Source organism: Cottoperca gobio, chromosome 5 (assembly GCF_900634415.1).
Source record: "Cottoperca gobio chromosome 5, fCotGob3.1, whole genome shotgun sequence".
Taxonomy (NCBI): Eukaryota; Metazoa; Chordata; class Actinopteri; order Perciformes; family Bovichtidae; genus Cottoperca; species Cottoperca gobio.
Genome location: NC_041359.1, coordinates 18,356,831 through 18,380,661, shown reverse-complemented (window position 1 = coordinate 18,380,661; position 23,831 = coordinate 18,356,831). Strand labels below are relative to the sequence as shown.

The window sequence follows — 23,831 nt, the reverse complement described above, 5'->3', positions numbered from 1 at the left end:
GGAAGTGATACCCTGAAGTACCGCCTATTTAGACTCATCTAGTAAGACTATTGGCCCTTGTCAGCTGATACGACACATTCATTGGCTAAAATCCATGTCATTCATTTCCACCAACACAAACCACGCCCCTGGCTGTTTTCATTTCCGCTTGTGTTTCAGTTGCTTTGTCGTAGTAGAAACGGCTAGAAACTTGTCATAGTGTAAATAAGAGTCTCAAATAGTGCATAACTAAAGCGATAGAGGGGGTTCATCCCCTCATAGACATTTTACAGTTACGTTTAAATCAAACAGATATCGTGTCAGGTCAGTTTTCCACTTTTTTTAACCTTTGTTTGCTGCTGAAAGAAACGTTCCGCTTTAGCATGTTGTCCTGAGGATGGAGTGCACTGACAGCGAGGACGACGTTTCTCTCCCTTGTTTTCATTCTGAAGTAACGTTAAAGCCTTATATATAGCTTTATTTGTTTTGTAAGCCACTAACTAATTACAGAAGCTTGTTGTTGAAGGTGTCAACGAATGAAAATACAGCAAGTAACTCCGTTTGACGTTTCCGTTGGAGCCGAGTTCAAGGTCCAGCTCGGAGTAAAGAAAAACACGCTTGTTGATTAACGTAACATCAAACCGTTGTCAAAATGTCAGAGTCTGCTAACAGTCGCACCAAAACGTTGAATTTCAACGTCGGGGTGCTCGGACATGTCGACAGCGGAAAGACATCGCTTGCCAGGGCGCTGAGCAGCACCGCTTCCACGGCTGCCTTCGACAAGAACCCGCAGTCCCGTGAGAGAGGCATCACGCTGGACCTCGGCTTTTCCTCCTTCACGGTGGATCTTCCTGATCAGCTGCAGGACAGCGGAGGCCAGCAGCAGTATGAAAGTCTGCAGTTCACCCTTGTGGATTGTCCGGGACACGCCTCTCTTATTCGTACTATCATTGGGGGTGAGCGCTCTGAAATCTCTGAAAGTTTTGGTGCTAGATCTGATCACTGATCTCCAGTGGTGGAATATAACGAAGTACATTTACTCTAGTACTGTGCGAATTGAAGGTTTTTGTACTTTACTTGAGTCGTTTAATGTTATGCTTCTTTATACTTGTACTTTGTTACTAGTTACTTTTATAGATTACGATTTTACATACAAAACATACTCAGTTTATGAAATATGACGTTTTGTTTGTAAACAAACTACTTTACCTAACAATATATACAAGCAGAACTGACACAATTAGTCGATTAATCAATTAGCTGATTGACAGACAATTCATTGCCAACTATATTCATCATTTAAGTCACATTGTTCTACATTGAGTAAGTTTACTTTAAAATCTTTAAGTACATTGTCCTGATTATACTTGCATACTTTTACTTTTAGTAATATTTTCAATGCAGGACTTTTATTTGTAACAGAGTTTTTTCACAGTGTGGTATTAGTACTTGTACTTGTAAGAATTGGAATACTTCCTTCTACACTGCTGATGACAGCGAATGAAAGGGTGTTGAACACATAGGATACAGTCAGGATATGTTGACCAGTGGTAGATGATACAGTAACCATGCCTCACCCTCTACTCTCAGTTTCACACATTCAGTCCAACACTTTTTCTGAAGGTTATGATGTTCATTAAACTGTTGTAGCGACGTGTTTATTTAACGTTGTGGTCATTTTAGAGGCTGTTTGTTGTGCAGTTGAGTTGTAGTCCGTTTTATTAAGAGGTGTTTTTTTTTTTTGTCCACCCCATTTATGTCAATGAGGGAGACAAAACATTAGAAGCACCTCTTACTATACTGACCATTATAACCTCTATGAAGCTATGATCTATTGCAGGGCTGTTGTATTAGACCACATTAGATTTAGCTAGGTGTAACCAATAAACTGCCAACTTCACCTTTTTTACAGCAGAGTTCTGACTTGTCGTCTAAAACACAGGTGTTGCTGAAAACATTCATGAGTCTCAGTAGGCCATTGCAGAGTGACAGTGAGCCAGCATGCACAATACCAGTACACTGAAACCTAAAGTGCATGTTGTCACTTAACCTTGCATACGCACACCATTATCATAATGTAAAACAGCCCTAAACTGGAAAATGCCTTAACTGTCAAACAAGCACAACCGTCTGTTGAGAATCTGACTTTGATTGCGAAGGTCCAGGCATAAAGTCCCTCTTCATGCTGTTTCATGTTCAGTTGCTTAACGCAGATTGTCAAAACGCTATGCAAGGCAAGGCACGTTTATTTATATAGCACATTTCAGCAACAAGACAATTCAAAGCGCTTTACATAAAACATCAAAAGCATCGAGACAAATTGCAAAAGAAAAACATAACAAAATGACATAAATACAATAAATCATATTTATATATTTAATCTAGTCATATTTAAAAAGCCAAGATAATATAAAAATGAAACAAAATAAAGTAGAACAATAATAAGACTGGTATAAAAAGACAGGTATAAAGTACAGGAATAAAAGTCACAGTGCAGTGTAAGAAATTAATAAGTATTTGATTTAATGAAAGGTATCGACAAACAGAAAAGTCTCTAGCCTTGATTTAAACGAAAAGAGTTGCAGCGTACCTGCTGTTTTCTTGGAAAACACAAACACTGATGCAACTTGATGCCAGTGTGTATCTATAACAATATCAACAGAGAAGTGTGTCAATAACACATGACAATAGAACATACAAGGATACATTATTACATGTCCCACCCTGTGCTTGACAAAGATCTGACGGTGTAAATGCTGCAGTTGTGGTCACAGTAGGATGCTGCTTGCACTACATACTCACTTACAAATTTGACCTATCCAGCAGAGGGCGTCATTTTCCAGCAGCTAGATTGATCATGTTATATTGACTGGGATGTTTGGTAGACACAGGGGTGTCCAGAGCCACTCACTCAGAGGGACCTCTGTTACCTTCTTTCTCTTTTAGTCCTTCTTGTTTGTCACATTAATGAACAACCAGAATCCAACTTTGTTTAAACTTAAAAGAGCGTACAATGCGCAGACTTTGCTAGAAGTAATGGTATTAAAGCAGACTTGAGGCACTCATTGAAATCTGCAGCATCGTGTAACCAACATACTAAATGAAACCGATGAGCCATTGGGGTGGCACATGCTGTAGATTAGGGAGGAAGGAAAGTGAGGGGATAGGGGTATGTATTAAACTTCCCCTCCTGTCCCAAGTGGGGAAAGCACAGGAAAAGGAGGGAGCCAAATAGAAGGAGAGAAAAGAGGAGAACACAGGAAAGAGAGACTGCCAAAGTCAGGAAAAGAAAAAAGGGAAAGGAAAGACAACCAAGTGAGCTGCAGCTCTGGTTTCAACCCTCTAGCCCTTTACTCTTTCTTTGCCTTTGTGCACCCCTCCCCTCATTTTTCTTCTCGTTCCACTGTTATTTTTGTGTATCTGTCTCGATTCCTGTTTGTGTTGCTGTTGTCGGCTTCGTAGTCTACTCACAGTTCTTACATCTTTGTATAGTTGCTTGCTGCTTCTCTTCCATGTCAGTAATATCCGACATCCTCTTGATTGTTTGCATTTTCTTCCTTCTCTAGGTGCCCAGATCATTGACCTGATGATGCTGGTGGTGGATGTGGTGAAAGGGGTGCAGACTCAGACTGCAGAGTGTCTGCTGATAGGAGAGCTCTCCTGCTCTCGCATGGTGGTCGTCCTAAACAAAATTGACCTACTGCCACCGAACAAAAGACAGAGTGCCATTGAGAAAATGACCAAGAGACTGCACAAAACTCTGGAGAACACCAGGTCTGCATTTATCACAAGTAAAAAAAATATAGTGCGGGAATACTGTGGAAATGTGGGCCCAGGCAGCTAAGTGGGTTAGGGCATCCCACATACTCCCAGTGGCCTGCAGGATTGAATCTCTTGTCAAACTTCCTCATTCATTACACATTCTGTCTCCCTCTCTGCATTCCAGCGGTCTGTCTGTCAGACCCACTTTTTTTCATTCAAAGTAACTTTAATCATTACTTCAACATCAAAGCATGAAGTAATTTCAATATGACTGTTTTTTTTGTTGGCCAGATTTAAGGAATGTCCAGTGATTGCTGTGGCAGCGAAGCCTGGGGGCCCGGAGGCTGCTGACACAGAGGAGCCACATGGAGTGCCAGAGTTAATAGAGGTAAAGTCCGGAAAAACACTCTGGTCCCCCTCCATTGTTACTCATTTAGCTTAAAAGAGCACATAAGTTCTCACTTATGGACAAGTGCTGTTTGTCAGCTGACATTGTTCAAGTGGTGGTAAAATAGTAAAGCAAGTACTCGGCGGTGTTTACTTACAGCACAATTGAAACTATCAGCAGAATAGTCAACACAGTATATGTTTAGTAAAGTATGTACTGTACTCCAAGCATGGCAGTGGTCACTGGCAAATTGTTAATGATTTTATATTGCCTATTTGACGTGCTACAAAAATTCAAAAATGTATCTCATGACAGGTAATGCTTTAAATAATCAAGTCAAAGCATTAGTTTAAGAAAGTGTCAACTCTTGTCTGTAGCCTGACCAATACTGGATTTTGAGGCCGACAGATTTCGATATTAAAAAAGTAAAAATTCTTGTAAAATGACAACATCAGATAATCATTTTGTTTTTACACATAATAAATTGATAAGACTATCTTAAGTTTAAAGAAAGTATGTGCTGATGAATGTGTCAGTGCTCTCTGATGGACAAACTATATAAAGGATATACTGATTCTTAAATTACCGCAAACATATTTTTGTGCAATTTCTTAATTATCGACCGACATACCATTTATGCTAATGACAATATATCTGCAAAGAGTTATAGGTTATATCTTTTTTTTGTGGGGGGGGGGGGGGGTGAAGAACTCTCACATCAGGATCAGAGCAGAACCTTTAGACAGTGTGTGTGTGTGTGAGGCAGTGTTTATATTTGTGTGTGTGTGAACAAGGGATCCCTAAAACTTAAACTAAATAAAAACAATGCCGTTTAAGAAAAGCCACACTATCACGACTGACTGGTTAAAAAATAAAAATGATGGCCATTTCTACAGAGTTCTCCAACCATGTATTTTGTATGTATATGTAGCAACATACTTGTGAGACATTATACCTGTCTCAAACAAAAACAAACTAAATTCATAAAAACTAAAACTAGCAAATGCACTCTGGAAACTAACAAAAACAAACTAGAATGGAGTCTTGTGACCTTGCAGTATTATGACAACAGTTACCTTTTGTGTGTATTAAATGTGTCTTTTTTTTGTTTCCCCTTTGGTTGTCTGTCTCAGCTTTTGAAGAAACAGACATACCTCCCTCAGAGAGACCCCGGTGGTGACCTCCTGATGGCTGTTGACCATTGCTTCTCCATCCGTGGTCAGGGAACGGTCTTGACTGGAACCATCCTGCAGGGGTCGCTGGCCATCAATGACACCGTGGAAATCCCAGCACTAAAGGTATGCTCTGAAAAATGGGCATGAATTTTGTATCTCTGATAAAAATACCTGGAAGTGCTGGAAAATTCTTTCGTCAAAACCACAGAGATTTTGGAAGTTCAGAAGTTGACTGGAAGTGGGCAGACAGAGGGAGGGATGTCCGAGTGGGTGCAGAGGAAGTGTCAGTTTAATGTGAGGGAAGGATGAGGGGACTGCGGGGGTGAACTGGCAGCACAGGAGTTGAGTAATTTAGACCAGATGCACACTTTCAGCCAGGCTCAGCAGTTTTGACTGCAGTTTTGATGTTCAGCTCTTGGTGGCAGCAAATGGCTAAATGAGCAGTCATTTGTTACTGTTGATTTGGTGTGTAATAAACACAACCAGAGAAACAATGTGGTATGCCAGATCCCACAATCCATAGATGGGACGATGGACAGGTAATAAATCAGATATCTTTTAATTGTTCATTTGTGTACTTGTGATTAGCTTGGAGATGTACAGTTTAAAAAACCCCAAAACAAAGCACATCGCTATCTTTAATTATGTTTTCATCAAAGCTTGATAATATTTAGATAATTATTAAAATAATAAAAACATTTTATTTTAGCCAAAAATGTATCCCCCCCCACAAATAAAACAATTTGATCAATAACCGTCTTCGCCATATTTTTGACAAATAGCTCTGTTATCTTTTAAAGAAAGAAGTACCGGTAGCTTAAACTGCAAGTTGTGCATATTTAATGAGTACTTGTGTATGTGCATATTTTATTGACGAAAAAACCTCTATTGGGCCTTTTCCCCTTAAATATATTATAAAACATCTGCACTGTGGAGATAAAAACTGATGTTTTTTCGTTAACACATTCTATGAAGACTCATCACGCATAGTATGCTTTAATAGTCCATGCAGTATCATACATTATCATTGCATGTGTTAACTCCATTGAAGTACATATTGATGCCCAAATGCAGAGAATCACAAGTAAGATGTGTCGGCTTTATGAATGGAACCATAAAGTATAAAACCTTTATGATATATGCAAAGTAAGAAAGCTTTATTGTCTATCATTGTGATTGAATATATCATATACTGCAGGTTTTATACATTAAAGGTACAGTTCACCCAAAGATCTGCTTTCTCTTGAATACATTAGAAGTAGATTGTACTTTGCTTGTTGTGCTCAAAACCCGACAGCGATGTCTCTTTCCAGAAATCATGACCCGTTTACTCAATATAATCCACAGACCTTGTTGTGAGCGGTTGACTCAAGGAACTATTTTATTTCTACCTTTCCTATTAATGGCGTTCTTCTTTGCTTAGCTGCAACATTAGCTAGCTCAGGTGAGCTACATGGCCACGCTGAAAAGTATGTATTTTTGATTTTGGGCTGAACTATTCCTTTTAAGGTTCCTTTCCTAAAGCAGACACATTATTCTTCTATAATAATCTCATAGATTATATTAAATGCATGAAAATCCATGACACTTTACTTACCACCAACAATGAAACGTTATGATGAAGCGTGCATTATTATAGATTGATCAATATGTATTTCACTTTAGTTAACACATACGCTAAGTTATGGTACGGCATGGACTATTAAAGCATACTATGAGTACTAACTACAGTTGATTGTTGAGGTGTGTAAAGGCTAGTATATGTAGTCATGTTGTATTATAAGCCCCATCTGTTAATCTCTAGTTTATAACTAGTCAATAGAATCATAAAACACTTATAATTCTTTATAAGTCACATCTATAATGTTTTAGTTATGTTATTTATTATATCTCCATGCTCTCTCCCATCAGGTGACCAAGAAGATAAAGTCGGTGCAGATGTTTCGGAAGCCAGTGTCAGGGGCCATGCAGGGGGATCGTGTAGGTGTGTGTGTGACGCAGTTTGACCCTAAACTGTTAGAGCGGGGTGTGGTGTGCACCCCGGGGTCCTTGCGTACCCTCTCTGCAGCTGTCATCTCTGTGAGGAAGATAGGCTACTTCAAGGGCTCTCTGGCCACCCGTGCCAAGTTCCACATCACCGTGGGTCATGAGACAGTCATGGCGAGGGTTACCTTCTTTGGCTTGCCACCCGTGGGTGCCTCAGAGCCCCCCTCAGACACTAAACCACCTCCATCGCAGCCCTGCTTGCTGGATACACCCTTCACCTTCGAGAGGGAGTACTTCTACCAAGATGAATATGGCACCAGTCAGGGAGAGGCGAGTCCAGCATCTGACCCAGAGCAATGGGCCTTGTTGGAGTTTGAGCGGCCAGTCACATGCCCCTTACTCTGCCTGGTGATTGGTTCAAAGCTGGACACAGACATCCACGCCAATGCATGCCGGTTGGCCTTCCAAGGCCGTCTGCTCCAGGGGTTTGAAGATAAAGCCTATGTTGAGACTGCACTGCCTCGTCTGCGCATCTACAAGACGAAACACAAGGAGGGCCAGGTGGAAAGGGTGAGTGGGACACTTCTTCTTTTTCTCACAGTCATTCTCTCCTGACCCTTGAGTGTTGTCCCTTGCTCCTCTGCCCTCTCCATCACCTTGTGGTCTTTCTTCTGGCTTTGGTTCTTCTTTGGATGTTTCTCATTGCTGGTGGCACTGGAGCGTGCCTCTCAGACAGAGCCCCTATTGTACATTCATAAACACACACACACAAACAACATGCAGCCCTGGTGATTAGTGTTTGAGGCATAGATTTGTATGCATGCCTTAGCATGTGCTATGACACAGAGGTGTGCTTGGGTGGCCCACTGACGCCACTCGCCCTGTCTAGCTGTCAGTGGTTGGCACTGTTTAGACACACCTGAGTGGCACAGGAATACCCACATGACTGTGTGAGTTAACCTTCCCTCACTTCACTCTGACTCAGCTTCTTTCTCTCTCTCTCTCACACACATGCCGTTTAGATCTTTTGTCCTTGTGTTACTGCTGCCATGTTTTGTCCTAAATCCTGAGCTCCAGTTCACACCAATGCGTATGTCATCTTATCTAATGCTGTTGTTTTCTTATCGATTTCAACATTTGATTTGGGAGTTTTTCAAAAAGTCAACACCCTCCAACTCCTCACAGTTAATATGTTCATCAATGGGCGTACTGAAGCACTGAAGATGTTATGACTCTTGTCACTCTGCGCTGTACAGTTAAGTTGCTCTGTGTGTACCCTCATGCAGAGTCAGACTCAGGTCAGGGGTCAAGTGTATGAACTAGTTTCCTGCTGTTAGCACCTCAGGCTGTTGACAGCTCCAGTCAGTGACTCAGGAGTAGAGCAGCGCGTGCGAGAGGTCAGTCTGTGGTCATGTGACGTTAAAGTTGTACTTCCTCTGTCTCCCAGAAAGAGCCAGTTATGTTTCTAGACTTAAATTCTTTTTGTAAAAGAACACATTACTGGCATTGTTGAGATATGACAGTCTCATCCAGTCACAATTCATCCAGTCTGTCAGACGTGTACAGCACACCCTATTTTTTTTTTTTATTATCAGCGCATCAATCACGCTTGAGGGATGTTAGGGTCAAATGTTCAGGAATAAATAAGAGTTAGGCAGAAGAGAGAGGAATAGCTGGCAGTGGGGTGGGGGGGGGGTGGTGGTGGTGAGTCGGAGACAGAGCGGTGCCCTCATGTTATCAGATTAGTGGCGGGTTAGATCGACTTAGTGATGGGTGATAAGAAAGAAATACAAACAAATATAGCATAAAATGTGCAGGAGGATTAAAGGAAGAATGCCAGACAGCCAGGCGGCGAGCCTCGAAGAATGTGGCTTACGGCGAGTGGTACAGTTGATGAGGACACAGGACAGAGGATCAGCTCTTCTTCCATGGTGACAGAGTGAAATCATCAACCCACAAGACCTCGATTAGAGGAAGGAAAAATGAGATGAAAATAAAGCACATTCTGACATTTTCACAGTCATTAATAGATCACATGCTTTCACACCATTCAAGTACTTCTAATCACGTATGTCACTTCTTGTGCTTTCCTTTTAACTGTCATTAGTGCTGCAGCTCATGAGGCACTTTCCCACTCTCTTGTGTTCAGGTGACTGACGATTACACTGTGATTGGCCGCAACCTTTTCAAGAAGGAGACCAACCTCCAGCTCTTTGTGGGGCTGAAGGTCACACTGTCGACAGGCGAGACTGGCGTTATCGAGGGCGGGTTTGGACAGAGCGGGAAGTTCAAGATCCGTATACAAGGTAAGAACAACCTGAGGTGAAAAGTTATTGTTTCTTCACATCTGTCACACCAGCAATTAAACTACTGATGCTGTTTAATGGAGGCTAGGTCACACATATCAGCCCACTGTGGCTTTGTGATAATGCAAAGACTCCCTCTTCATCAAATCACACATCCAGAGCGCTTTCTCTATCTTTCTTTGGACGTTGGGGGCTCTGCGGACAGTTTTCAGGATGCGGTAAGAGTGGTAGGCCCGACATCCTGAACCACATTCCCAGGATTCCTCCGGGGATTGCCTGTGTTCCGGGGGAAGTCTGTTCTGTGTTTATTTTACCTTCTGTTGCTCCGAACCCACTGCTCCGCACCGGGAGGGAAGAGAAAACAAAAACATGTAGAAAGAGAACCTCACCTACATCCTCTCCACTGCCTCACATACTCAGACATACTAGTGCACACATCTTCACGCATGAACATAGGGGTGGGAGGTTTGGCCAAAATCTCCCATCACGGTGTTTGTCATTTTATAGAAGGGTAACGGTATATATCACGATACTGTAACCTCATTGTTCTGTAGATTCATTTAAGCAATGGTTTAAAATAACCATACCGTACAAACAAAACGACTGCTTCACATCAGACAAATGCTAGATATACAAATAATAGATCAAATTATTGCTACGCCCATATGTCTGAGTAGAGTCTCCTACAATACTTCACAAGTGTCATTATAGGTTTAGGTGCAGCTATCTTTAGCTGACATTTGTACTCTGAAGGTTTTGCTTTGTGGCAGTTTGTACAAATGTACATGTTGCATGTTGCAATCCTCCAAAACAGTTTTTCCTTTATTTATATATATATATATATATATATATATATATATATATACATACATACATACATACATACATACATACATACATACATACATACATACATACATACATACACACACACATATATATATATATTGATTTGCTGGGTATTGCACTTGTTGCTATATGTCAGTATCAGTTTCAGTTGACTGCCTGTTGCTCCACAGACTCTCTCTTTTATTAAGGATGCATACATAAAAGTGTCTGCTTTTATGCAAACTTGCTTTTCTGTTGATCATATCTGCCTGCATTATTTCTAGTTATACAACTAATGGTTATTTTCATTACCTATTAATCTGCTGACTGTTTCCTCTATTATTCAATTCAAATTGTTTGGTCTACAAATGTTCATCAACATTTCCTGAAGCCTAAATGGGATACCATTACCATTATGTGACCCCAACACATTCATTTCACTTTAACATATGAACAAAAACAGCAAATCAGCACATTTGAGAAGCAGGAATTAGATTATGTTTGTCCATTTTCTGTTGACAGATTTAGGTAGACAGTGAGATCATCATTGCTTCTTCTTCTTCTCTGGTATAAGCACAGGTTTAAACCTGGTCTTATACTGCGCCTCCAAAAGAAACTTGCTGCCTACTTGGCCACTGACTCTATTTTATTTTTCCACCAAAGCCACTTTATACCCATATTTGTCTTCTATTGGGTGTTGATTTTTGGACACTGATAAACACTGTCTGACAAGTACACCACTAGTCATATCCTAGCCCATGCACTTATCTTGACTATTAAGCTTCAGTGAAAGTCGCATTTCCCTTTTTTTTTTTTTTTTATCTGTGTACTATTCTCATTATATAGTAGATGTAAACAACACACACACACACACGTAGCTATTCACTTGAGGACAAATGTGTGAAAGTGCACTTCCTATGTGTCACTTCTGCGTGAACAAACATAATTAATGTTTGGGCGTGTGAGAGTGCTCTGTGTTGGTGAGAGGACATTGTCAGCTGATCGTGGATAACAAGAAGAGATTTCTGTCTGCCCTGCAACCATAACAACCCTCACATTGGCATAACGATAACAAGAAGAATGCTGGCGCCATTGTACGTGACGTCAGACAGCCAGAACATTTCTTACCTTCCATGTGAAAAACAGCATGCAAGCAGCCGCATTCAGAAAGACAAGAGAGTAGATATGAATTTGTAGTGCACGCATAAGCTCAGCGTTCACAGGAAACGGCTCGGTGTGGCTGAGAACGAGACCAAGAGAGAAGAAAGAGTGTCAGAATGAGCCAGGCTAACGCAGAGACTCCAGGAGACCTCTGCAAATTTTTCATGAGTTACATCAGGAGGAGGAAGGCATCAGTTGAACTTGAGGTCAGCACCTACTGCACACATAACAGGGACAACAGATCTCTATCAAGCATCAGATATACCTACTGAGATGATTAAGTTGACCCAAATACTGTACATAGTCAGTTATAATCTAGATGTATTACATATAGAGATTTATTTATATAACGATTGTTTTTTTAGATAATCAACCTTTTTACTTGACTTGCCTGTTTATCTTTTCTTCAGAGGGTCTTTGCCCAGAAACCAAGCAGCTGTTATCCTCCACCTCTAAGAAGAAAGGGAAGGGTGGGAGCAAAGGCGAACCAGCAACTGAAGAGGAGCCCAAAACAGATTCTCAGCCTGTCAGCATTCACTTGCATTTCAAGCGGTATGTCTTTGATTCCCATAAAAAGATGGTTCAGTCTTGACCTTTCTTGAACACACTTCAGCCTGACATTGTGTCACTTCAGACAGGCCTGAGGGCGTTTCAGAGGTCATGCCGAGGTGAGCTTCTGATGGCGACAGTCTGCTGAAATGTAATGATTGTGGAATGCTGAACGCATGTGAAACAATTATTTTTTACTATCTCCCTTTATGGAGATGGACTTAATCCAGTTCGCTCCAACACAAGGGGAGAAGCCGCTCTTCGGTTCCTGCTTTTCTTTTTTTTTTTAGGTGTCTTAAAGAATCGCTACTTTTGTTCTTCTTTGTAAGTCTAAATCAATTCTTTTGGCTTGCAGCAAAACAGATTTCGGTATGTTGTTGATTCAGCTGAGCCTGGACTGGCATAAACACGTCAGCTAGCAATACAGAAATACTGAACTCACAGATTTCAACAGATCTCTGAACGCACTGTCTGCATCTCGCTCCCTAGCAGGCAGTTTGTCGAGATGCATTTGACCCAGGAGGGCAGTTATTCCAGTCTAGAGATTGCTTGAGTTGAATTGAATACCAATGTTTTCAGAAAGACAAATAAAGCAAACTTATACTGAAACTTTATTTCTGACTGTTATTTGAATGTGACTTTGAGTGTGAACGTTGGTAGTGCCTAAGAAGAACATAACGGCAATGGATGTAACACTTGTGTCCCAAATTCTTTTTGCAGAACCAGCTGAATTCATCCGTAATTATGTACAAAAACCTTGTTTGTTTTTATCATTATGAAGCATTCTGCTAGCTGCAGTTTGTATGTCCAGTACCTACGGCGGCATATGTACAAGAGTCAAAAGAGATACTGTTCCTATATACATATTTTATGCACATTTTAAGTGAGGTTTCCAGATGTCACACTCTGTCCAGGATCAATTCGATCTATATACAATCCTAGCTGTAACTAATACGCATAAGAATTGTACCTACTCCTGTAGCATACAGCTTGAAACTGCCTACTGAATCGTATTACGCTAGTCTGCAAAAGCATGATCAATACATGGTGTAAGACTTTGAGATTTAGAAAAGGGATCTTTCGTAATTTTGTACTTTTATGTACATTACTGTGATGTTGATACTGGTTTTAAAGTTGTTTAAAAGTAAATGAATAAAACATGAATCATCTACTGGAGTAGTGGACATTATCTATCTCTTGTGTAACCATGTCGGCTTTTATTCTGCATGCGTTTGAACTTTTTTCCTCTTTCAATGTTAGATTGAGATGTTTGAATGAGTTAACTAAATAAAACATAGTAAGAAAAGAAATGTAACAATGACGATCCTTATTGTAGGTGGTTGATGGTTCTATTAATCAGCCAGTCATTGAGAAGTGCGCAGGGTGGAAATGATGGTGTCAATGTGCCCGGTAGTGTTTTGTGTATGTGTGTGCCCATCCTGTCACAGAAGTGTCGTGGGGCGGGGCAGTGAGAGTGCAGGACACTCGGTATGTAGCGGATGATGTCAGCAAACTGTCCCTGTGAACAGCGACTCTATCTCAGCAAGAATCTGTGGAAATTGGAGAGAGAGGGAGGAGGGAGGAGCAGAAGGAGCAAGAGGGGACACTGGAAGGATTGTTCCTCTGAGTGACAGTCCTTTTAGTCTTATCTCCTCTCGTTCCTCTTATAGAAAACCAGACGGGAAAAAATCTCAGTCGCTTTTTTACTCCTGTGTCTCTCCAATTTCTCTTCCTCGCTGCATCCCGCTCTTTCATTCCCCATCCATTCCAGTTTTTATTGAAAACCTTTTTCTTTGCCCATTACTGGTCTGATGTCTCATCATGAGACAGTAATGGAAATCATCTCTCAGGCTCTTAAATATTTCACTTAATGTCATAATTTCACAGGCAGACCCTGAAGATGCACACATTTGTGTCATTGCTGCAAGAGTTTATTTTTTATTTTTATTAAAATATTTTGTTCATATTAGTCAGATCCATATCTAATATCTAATCTGTACCTTTATCGACATTTTATCCTTCGTTAAACTCTAAAAAATATGTCGTACACTAATATATAAATGAGCTGAAAGCCATTCTTGTCTTGCATTTTGCCTTGATATAATTGTAAACACTGAATCAATTTAACAAATGCTCCTTTTAGAAGATGATTATTTTCATCCTCCTTGTCTTGATAAAGATCCTCTCGCGTTTCATTAACACAAACGCTGTGTGCACCGTGTTTCCCCACTATGTTTTAACATGCATGCTAATCCTGTTGTGATCGTGTGACAGTGTGTGTGTGTGTGTGTGTGTGTGTGTGTGTGTGTGTGTGTGTGTGTGTGTGTGTGTGTGTGTGTGTGTGGTGAGAGACAGACACCATAGTCCTTTCCGAGCTTAGGTGAGGATGTATGGGTGGACTGCTTAAGCGGCTTTTCAGAGACGTAGCTGATTGTGGCAGGAGGTAACAGACAGAGAGTCTATGGGACTGCAGCTGGGGGTGTGTTCTCACCTCGGCTCATCGCATGCACGCACGCACACTGTCACCAAGCCAGGACAAGAAGTATATACCTGACATGGGAAAATGATCGCACACACCGGCTGTTCTTCATGTCCATTTTGACCTGCATATATGACCCAGTGTTCATATTCTTGATTCCCCATAAGACTCTCTATACTTTTCTCCTTTTAAAATCGCTCCTCGTCCACTAAAGAGATAAGACATAGCCATGATTATTTCCTTGCTATACCCCTGTTCCCCTTTTGCTCGTGAGCTCCAGGTCAACCAGGAGTCGAGGGTCAACATCTGAGCTCCTGAATGTTTATAGATGGGAAACGGTCTCTGATGAGCAGAGATAACACGCAGCCGTGTAAGAGAAAGAAACGAAGGGAAGGGAAAGGAGCGGTGGCTGGATTATTGACAAGGCGAAGAAGGAGAGCAAGAAAAGAGTTTAAATTGTGGTTCAAGGCAGAGCAGATTGAAAAGACTAATTAGAAGCAATTTGACTGATAAATGGGTGCAACATTAATTAACAATTTAACCAGCAGGGAGGTTGTAAGGCCTCTTACGTGCTCTCATTGCTCAAATATATTCCCATTTTACTCCAGACTATTATATTCCCTTTTTTTTTTTTATTGTTTGACGGCATATTTTTCCGGCTTGAAAGCAGATCTAGAAGTACTATTTTTTTCACTTTTGTGTGTGGTTGATCCCTCACCAGCTCTGTTTACATGCTGGTGTTGGTCTTTACTATACTAGTTTTAACAGTATCACCTCCCTCCGACAGAGATTATGTTTATTGCTGATTATTTGATGACAGAAGCTGTATCAGACAGCTCTACCATCCTAATGAGCACAGACACAGATAGAATCACCCTCAGCCCCCTCACTCCTCTCAACCCTCGCCTGCAAATATAATTAGCTATGATTAAAATGGGCATTGTTTAATTAATACCGCCGCAGCCTCTTTCAGTCGACTCCTCCATTTCCGGCACTGCTTATCTCTCAACCCCTCCCCCCCCCCCCCCCATCAGCTGTGGAAGTCTTCTTTTTTTTTTTTTTTACAAATGCCTTTGTAAATGGTGGTCACGAATAAGGGCCTGCCAATTATACCTGTATTAAGGTGCAACGTCAGACTTGCTTTCACTGCTCCTAAAATAGTTTGAACTCTGGTATTATTTTAGTATTTAGATTGCCACAAAGTAATTGTCCTGCATTCAAAGTAATCCTAAAGTAATCGCACCAAAATGTACTTAATGAAAGTACTCTAATTGATGCCTTATTGTGTAATCAGTGTTTTAATGCTGTGGCTGGTCCAGGTGGTGCTTGTACTTAGTGTAACTCCTTTATATCCCGTTGGATAGAATTAATTCTATCTACGAATTCAGCCAGCCGATGAAACAAAGTGGAATAAAAAGCACAACACTTTCCTCTGTCATGCATGAAAATAGTGCGGTGTATTCTTTTTTTTTTAGTATTATAATATTCAAACCAAGTATTGGTGCCTCTAAATTGTATGGCCTTACTTGTTTGCTTTGTGTGGTAGCAGCAAAATGAAAGAAGAATACATTCAGTGAAGCTGCTTAGAAAACAAGATTAGATAGTTGGAGTTTTTTCTCATCTTTTTGTGTTACAGCATATATTACAAGTAGTACAAATGTATAACCCTAAACAAGTAGTTAAACTAATATATAAGACTAAATAATGATCCTACACTTGGTCAGTGTGTCAGCCTTTATGCTTTTAAATCAGTTGTTGCTTATTGTCCTCATGTTTAACCCTCGTGCTTGTACTGGAGTAGTTTTTTGTAAATAGGATATTGTAAGATTTATGATAACAAAAGAAGAGATCAGTGAAAATCTGGCGGATCCTGGTCCATTCATATGGAGATAGATTTGTCTAAATATTATTCATGTGAACAGATCGTCAATCCGTGTGTAAATGTGTAAATATAAAACATCTTTCACAAATACAAAAAATGATTTGTAAACTCACAAAGATATACATTTTAAAAATACACAACAAATAAAAACATATCTGTGACTGCGTTAAATTAATTTACAAAAAAAAGAAAAGCATTTGTGAACCTAACATTTACAAATTTCAAACTCTCATTTGTAAATACAGTTTTTATTTGTGAATCTAAAAAGCATTATGTGGCTTTCAATTCTTAATTCATTTTACGCACAGTTATCAGACAAACCTTTCACCAGTCCCAATGAAAATCTACTTAATGGCCCGGCCAATTTATTATGTGACACAGTGAGTGTTTGTGTGTGTTTATTTGTTCTATGTGTGTCAAGGCCCTGTCACACATATCCGTATGACAGAAACGTTTGCCGACGCATACGAACATTTGTCAGAGTCCAAATACGTCCAACATTTCATCGGATCTGAAAAGTGAACATATACAGATACGCATGTCTAACCTATTGATAGTTTCACTTACTAATACAAAATGTATCAGACGAATACCCAACGAATGCATAACGTATACAAAAAAATGGCGTATACAAAATATCGGCAACACGCAGGTGTACGTTGATATAAGGTAAGGTATAAGTAGTATTCGTTAAGAGCTCACTGTGTTACTCTGGGGTGCGTTGTTGAACGCTGATGTTTTGAGCATGTTCAAAATTACCGGACGTACCCGACGTGTGCTTCATAAGATATGCAGACGTTACGTGACGTTAGGCATACGTGAATACGGAATACGTACGTGAATATTTATCAATGAAAAAATATAGTACGTAAATATAGTACATGAATACTTACCTACGTAAATATAGTGAATACCTACGTGACTACATTAGAGGTACGTTAGATATAGGCTACGTCGGCTGACGGTGAACCCTACAGCCAGTTTATTGATAACGAGTGGATAACCTATTCCTACCCTATGTTAAGATGATGCCTGACGACGGAGTAACTTATTAAACGTGTTTCTACAGTACAGCTAGCGTTCAGCATGTTAGCCGTTCTCCAGCATCAGCATGACGTGAACCAGATGGCACTTTTCCAGCTCCGTTGGCCAGACGCTCCGATACGTTTTAAATAGGTAAGTGATACGCTATCAATGTTTGACATACGTATAGTCAACTCTGTAGTTGGACTCTGACACATTTTGAGCTAATTTTCATATACGCCGGCACGTTTCTGCCATACGGAGCTGTGTGACAGGGCCGTGTGTCTGGCGTGTTCAGCGTAACGTCTGCGTCCTTCAAACGATCACAACTTACCCTTAATTTATATCAACCTATTGCCGATATTTCGTATGCACCGGCATACGTTTCTGTCATACGGATATGTGTGACAGGGCCTTATCTAGGAGACGTTTATGTTTGAGTATGAAAAGGCACAAGAGTGCTTGTGGGCATTTTTCAGGTCCCTATATAAGCGCTGAGCTTGCACTTACAGGTCTTACATTTACATAAGGATTGTCGATGTGCACACACAAATAATATTAAGAGCAGATCTAACACATTCAGGGTCAACTGCACCGTTCTCACTTGGTGATAAGATGATGTGTTAATGTATTATTGAAATGATTGCTTTAATCTGACCATTTAAAATATAAATTAACTTTATAGCATTATAAACATTTCTTAATGAATTTATTTTAACATTTTGGTGCAGACACTTGGCGTCCTTAAGTGTGTCAGTTAGTTCAGGACAAAATCAATTAGCTACTAAAAACCACATTTCCTTTGCATATTAAAGAGGCTCATTAGCTGCTATGTCCTCAACATTTTTGCCATGGGTAAGCGGTACACCGCAATGAAAGAAACGCATTTAACTCCACCATTGTTCTCCCATCACCACTGAATTGTTTGCATATCTATTCCCGTCTCCTTTACACAGGCAAAAAAAACAACATGCAAATTAGTGCTGGCACCTCAATAAAGAAATGTATTGATATACTGCTTCCATACCCTGACACACACACACACACACACATACACACACACCCAAACAACCCAAACAACTGTCCATTTTTTTTTTTACTGATGCTGTCATCCTCTCATCTCCCTCCTCGTCAGCTCAGGACGAGGGGACAGTCAGTGAAAGGCCGCGGCTGATGGGCAAAGAATAGCAATCATTACAGTTGAGCTCAGCAGAGTCCAGTCGTCCAGGTCAGAGGTCACCTGCAGCATCACCTTGAACATTTCCAGCAGGTTCTCTGTGAGCCTGCCGACGTAATTCACCTTCGCATAGAGGAGAGGGGGAGGCAGAGGCATATGTCAACACAATCTCGATCTGCCGATGTGTCTCCGAGATTGAGGTGACGAGTGAAAGGATGAGGAAGCTGACATGATTCAGTTGTCAGAGAAAAATATCAACAAGATGTAGGACAAATCTCCCATAGCCTCCCTTCATTATGCATCCTTAACTACATAGCTATCCTCTCTGGAGTTCACATCTTGTTTTTAATAACTAGGTAACTACAAACTACTGCCACACGTCAGCAAAGACAGAAAGCCATATTTTTAAATGATGCAGTAACTGTCATTTTTACCCTCATATGCTATAAAACTAATTAAGACATTAAACCGGCGTATTTTGTTCAGAATTAGCGCCAGGCCAATATACTGGTATAATCTTATTACACATAATATAATAATGTAATAATATAAGTAATGTAATTACTTATAAACTACTTATAAATTCTACCATCTAAAAGTTAAATAAGTAAAACTTTACATCGCTGATAACATATTACAAGGCACACTGCTGACTTAGTTTAAATGGATCAGAAATGTGCAAAGTTACGTTCTCTGCGAAACATTAGGATTCCAGTTGATCTTACTTATTCTCTCTTAATCTGAATTGTTGTCAAACTATCTTTCAGCTCAGTGTAGAGCCTAAACTATTATTAAACTAGTGGATTTTGGTTTGCGGTCCTGTGTAGGCACACAAATGTTCCCCATAATTATGTTAAAACAACAGTAATAAATTTGAAGGAAAAGCCTGAAGCTGTTCCCTTTCGAGCGTTGTGTTACTGCTGAGGGAACTTAAAACTGGGGGTGCAGTTCAACTAAGATTGCTGCTGGTGGGGTCATGTGATGTGTAGGGTCATGTGAAAAGTCACTTCCACTCTTAAGAGATGTCAAAGAGATGTCAGCTATTCTTGGATTGTCATGCTTGTTTTACAATCTAATGAAATGTCTTGAGGGGAATCCATTTGGTCTGCTGCAACTCAGAGGTAGATGTTATGTTTAGATTAGTCCCCAAACAGAAAATCCAGTCCTAACTCACTCCTTATGTGTCCATAGTCTGCGTCGTTAGCTTTCTGAATCCACTGAGCCTAAAATATGTTTAGGGAATTATTCAATTTCTTAGAGTAGTGCAAACAGTATCATATTCATGTCAATGCGTCTAATATAAAAGCGTCTAAATTGGGAATTCCCTCAGAAGCAATGTATCGCTCTTTTGTTGTTGTGACACATACAAGTTAAAATCTCCTTATTGTTGTTGTCTTCTGCAATGTATTGCATCAATGAGAGAAATGTTGACCCAGACTTATTATTATGGCTGTTGACGTCAAGTTAAATCTCATGACTAGAATGGTCCAATGACGTGCAGTTGTTCAGTAGTGGAGCGAGTTTTCAGATCATTTAATTAAGAGATTTTGGTAACCGATAACAAACGGCTCATGTCCTGCCGCCTAGATGACAAGACCATTTTTCAACTTTCTAAAACAATTTAAAGCTGCCTTTAGGGATGTTTTGGGCCACTTAGGTGCAGCATAAACACGCTGTGAACACAACACTGACATATTTTCACCTGTTAAGTTGATATGGAAAACTGATGACAGCGGTGAGCGTGAAGCAGAACAGTTAAGTTTCGGGCTCAAAACTAAAACCATGAGCTGAAAGACGCTAAACTGCTCCTTAGAGCTGACGGGAGTCGGCTGCGAATTATCTGTAGTCACAACCCTTTCACATATGTAGTAATTTATACTTTGTGAATATAAAAATATTGATTAATAGCAGCTAATTTTTAAAACCCATTAGAAGAAAACCCCTCACAAGTCTGAAAAGAGTTAGGGAGTCCTTAGGGACTGAGTTGCTGGTCTACTATTGTTATGAAGGTGGATAGATACAACAAACATTTATTCATATAAATATTTATATGTATGGGACAGCTGCTGCACTACCATGCAGAGGGTTTTTGTGCCACAGAAAACCAAAAGCACACTTCAGACCTCAGATTCTCAGCTGTAGGAAACCACAAACGGTTCTTTAATTATCAGAAAAAAAAAGTTTACAGATTTAGAGATTCTTTTCAGAGTAATAAGCTAACATACCATTTCAAAGCCGCACAAACCTCTATACTTTTTTAAGCAAACACAAGGTTATCAGATTAAAGGATATTTATTGTGCCCTGAGGTCTACGCTGTGTGTACTGTAATGGGCCAGTGTGTATACAGAGTTAATCCCGGACTGACAGGCAGGGACAGTGGGGTTCTGACGGAGCCGGGGGGCTCGGTGTCTGCAGGGGGACCCAAACATGGCGCTGGTTCTGTCTGGGACCCGTCTGAAAGCCCGGCAGTGTCAGGCTGGCCCAAACACTGCCTGATGGGGCTTTTAGAAGAGCAGAGTGAGTGACGGAGGTTTAGAGGAGATCTGACACTGCAGCCTGTGGTGCTGCTGTTTATGTATGTATGCTAGCCCTCCAAAAACTGTGTTTATGAAAACAGTGGCCCGCTGCCCATCAGATACGAGCTCCGGGGCTGGGACAGGGACAGCTCCTCTGAGAGAACTAAAAGGAGACAGAGAGACACACAAAGACAGAGAGAAAAAGACAGAAAAAGGGACAGTAAGTCAAACGGAACATATAGAAACAGGGCAGGGCGCTTCATTTGATGCAAATGTTGTCTGAAATAACTTCCAAACCAGTTTTTAGCAAAAGCACTCTTCATCCGTCTCTCTAACTTTTTTTACTCGCTGTTTACCGCCCCACTTTGTCTTGTCCTCTCTCTTTCCAAATGTTTGAGCTAAACTCTAGAAAAAAGTAGAAAGTACTTTGCCTCTCTCACTAATCCCCTCTTGCCTTTAATTTGATTTCTTCCCTGTTTTGCCCCTTCGGTTGTCTTCCTCCTTAATTAGCTCATATCCCTCTGGTTTGCCAGATTGAGGGTGTTGACATGCACACGGCACAGCCCCGAAATCAAATATATATTCTTCCCTCCCCACCACTACAATCACACTCACTTCCTCACTTCTTCTACTTTCAAGGAGCCTAGATTGCATTTTGCAATGTGTCTTTTAGCTGCTTGCCCACTGGCTGCTGCAATAATCTGTTGTTTTCTGTTTGAAGTAGCAGATTCAGAGTGGAGAACCTCGCAGTTTGTGATTATTATATTGTCATTTTCCAGATTTTGAATTAAGTTTAGTGTAATTTGTACATATACTTGTATCTGTTCCTGTCAAAACACTTTATTTTAATACTGTATATGTTGTTTTACTATTAATACATTTGCAGCGACAGCCTCCACATGTGTATGGTTTTGTACAGCGTTATGCTCGCACACTTTTCACACAAGTTTATTTCACTTGTCCTTGATCATTTTAGTGTTATCAAAGGAAAACGGAGGGAAAACTGCCTCTCAAAGTTCACATTTCAAATATTTTAATTGTTTTACGCAGCTTTCATTTATTTTTCTAATAATCCCCTGAGGCGGCTGGAAGACTGTTTACTGTCTTTGATTTGCAGTCCTGTAGCTTTTACTTCAAGCGTTAATTAACCTTCAAATGGAGAAATTATAGCAGGCACACAAGTATGTGTGCACGCCTGACAGCCACACACACACACACACACACACACACACACACACACACGAACACACACACTCCAACAATGGAAGAGACTTTTTTTTCTTCTGCTTTTCATCTGAGATCTCCCTTCCTGCTTCTCTCGCTCTCAGACGCGGTTCAGCCTTATAACATGCAAGTCGACATTTATTCTCTCTCTCTCTTTCTCCTGCTCGTTCCTTTTGTGCACCGAAGTCTAACTCAATCTTGGCCTCCGGATTCTTTGAGCTTCTGTCGGCGCAGAAATAACATTACAGGTTCAAAGACAACAGATATCAGTTTTCTGCTCAGAACCAGTTAATCTGCGTGCCTTTCACTTCCGTTTGTCTCTCTCTGCGGCTCCTTTTCGTCCTATATGTCACCATCACTTGTTCACTTCTTACATAGCTGGTTAAACATTGTATTATTTTGATATAGGCTCTCATTAGCTGTTCAGTTTAATTAGAGAAGCTCATTCATATGAAAATGGGACGCTGATAGTGATTTCTTTCCCTAGCAACAATCGCTAACCTTGCACCGCAACTCTTAATTAGAAACTGGTTTGATTGACATTGAGTACGCACTATACACTCTTACACACATGCATGCACAAGCGTTCTGTAAAACAATATAATACACCCCGACTTTTATTAATAGCAGTATCACCTGAAGTTAAACTAATAGAGATTATTTGTAGTCAATAATAAACATATACACACTTTGTCCTGTTTTTAGGGATATTATATTATCGGTATATACACTATTGTATATTCTTTCTTCTCTCGCCCTTTCCTCATTTGTTTCCTGGTCACGCCTCACGTTGTCAGCGCTCTGATAGGTTAATTCATGCAGTGTTTACTGTGCCGAAAAGATTCCCATCAGGCCTTTCTCCCCTCTGTTTTCCCTCTACCCCCCCCCCCCCCCGCTCCTCTTTTCACTGCTTCATGGCTGCATATTAATCATCAGGTGTGTGTACATAACATCATTGCGAGGAGAAAACAGAGGAGCAGAGGCCATTGGAGGATGACACTGAACGGCAGATACAGTGACTGATAGCGCAGAACAAAATATCTCCTCTTCTTTCTTCATCTGATTCCACATCTGCGTCCTGAAGCTTCAAATGGTTTATTTTGTACAACTCTCTATCCTGCAGGATGTATCAGTGCTGTACGCCCACAAGTTAAATGACACACTGGGCAACATTATCAAGCGTTTTAAGATATGTGCCTGTACACTTCTGATGATTTATTGTTGGGTAACATTTCTCTTTTACCCGCTTGTTATGCTTTTATAAGCAGTTTATTAACGCACTATAATAAATGGTGTCAAACACAGTTAATGAACGATTGATGGCTTACTAACATGAACAGATCCTTCCTACGTTTATTAACTAATCTTGTACAATCATTCACAGGCAGCTTTAAA

General features: G+C 40.4%; 1 protein-coding gene across 1 annotated transcript; it reads left to right on the top strand.

Moving 5' to 3' along the window:
- Window positions 1–77: 77 nt before the first annotated feature.
- On the top strand, window positions 78–13,327 carry eefsec (eukaryotic elongation factor, selenocysteine-tRNA-specific). Its single transcript, XM_029431038.1, has 7 exons — window positions 78–935; window positions 3,546–3,753; window positions 4,033–4,129; window positions 5,263–5,427; window positions 7,216–7,860; window positions 9,440–9,596; window positions 11,996–13,327. Exons 1-7 carry the CDS (start codon window positions 632–634, stop codon window positions 12,175–12,177), a joined length of 1,758 nt encoding a protein of 585 aa, XP_029286898.1. The 5' UTR covers window positions 78–631; the 3' UTR covers window positions 12,178–13,327.
- The last annotated feature ends 10,504 nt before the right edge of the window (window positions 13,328–23,831 follow it).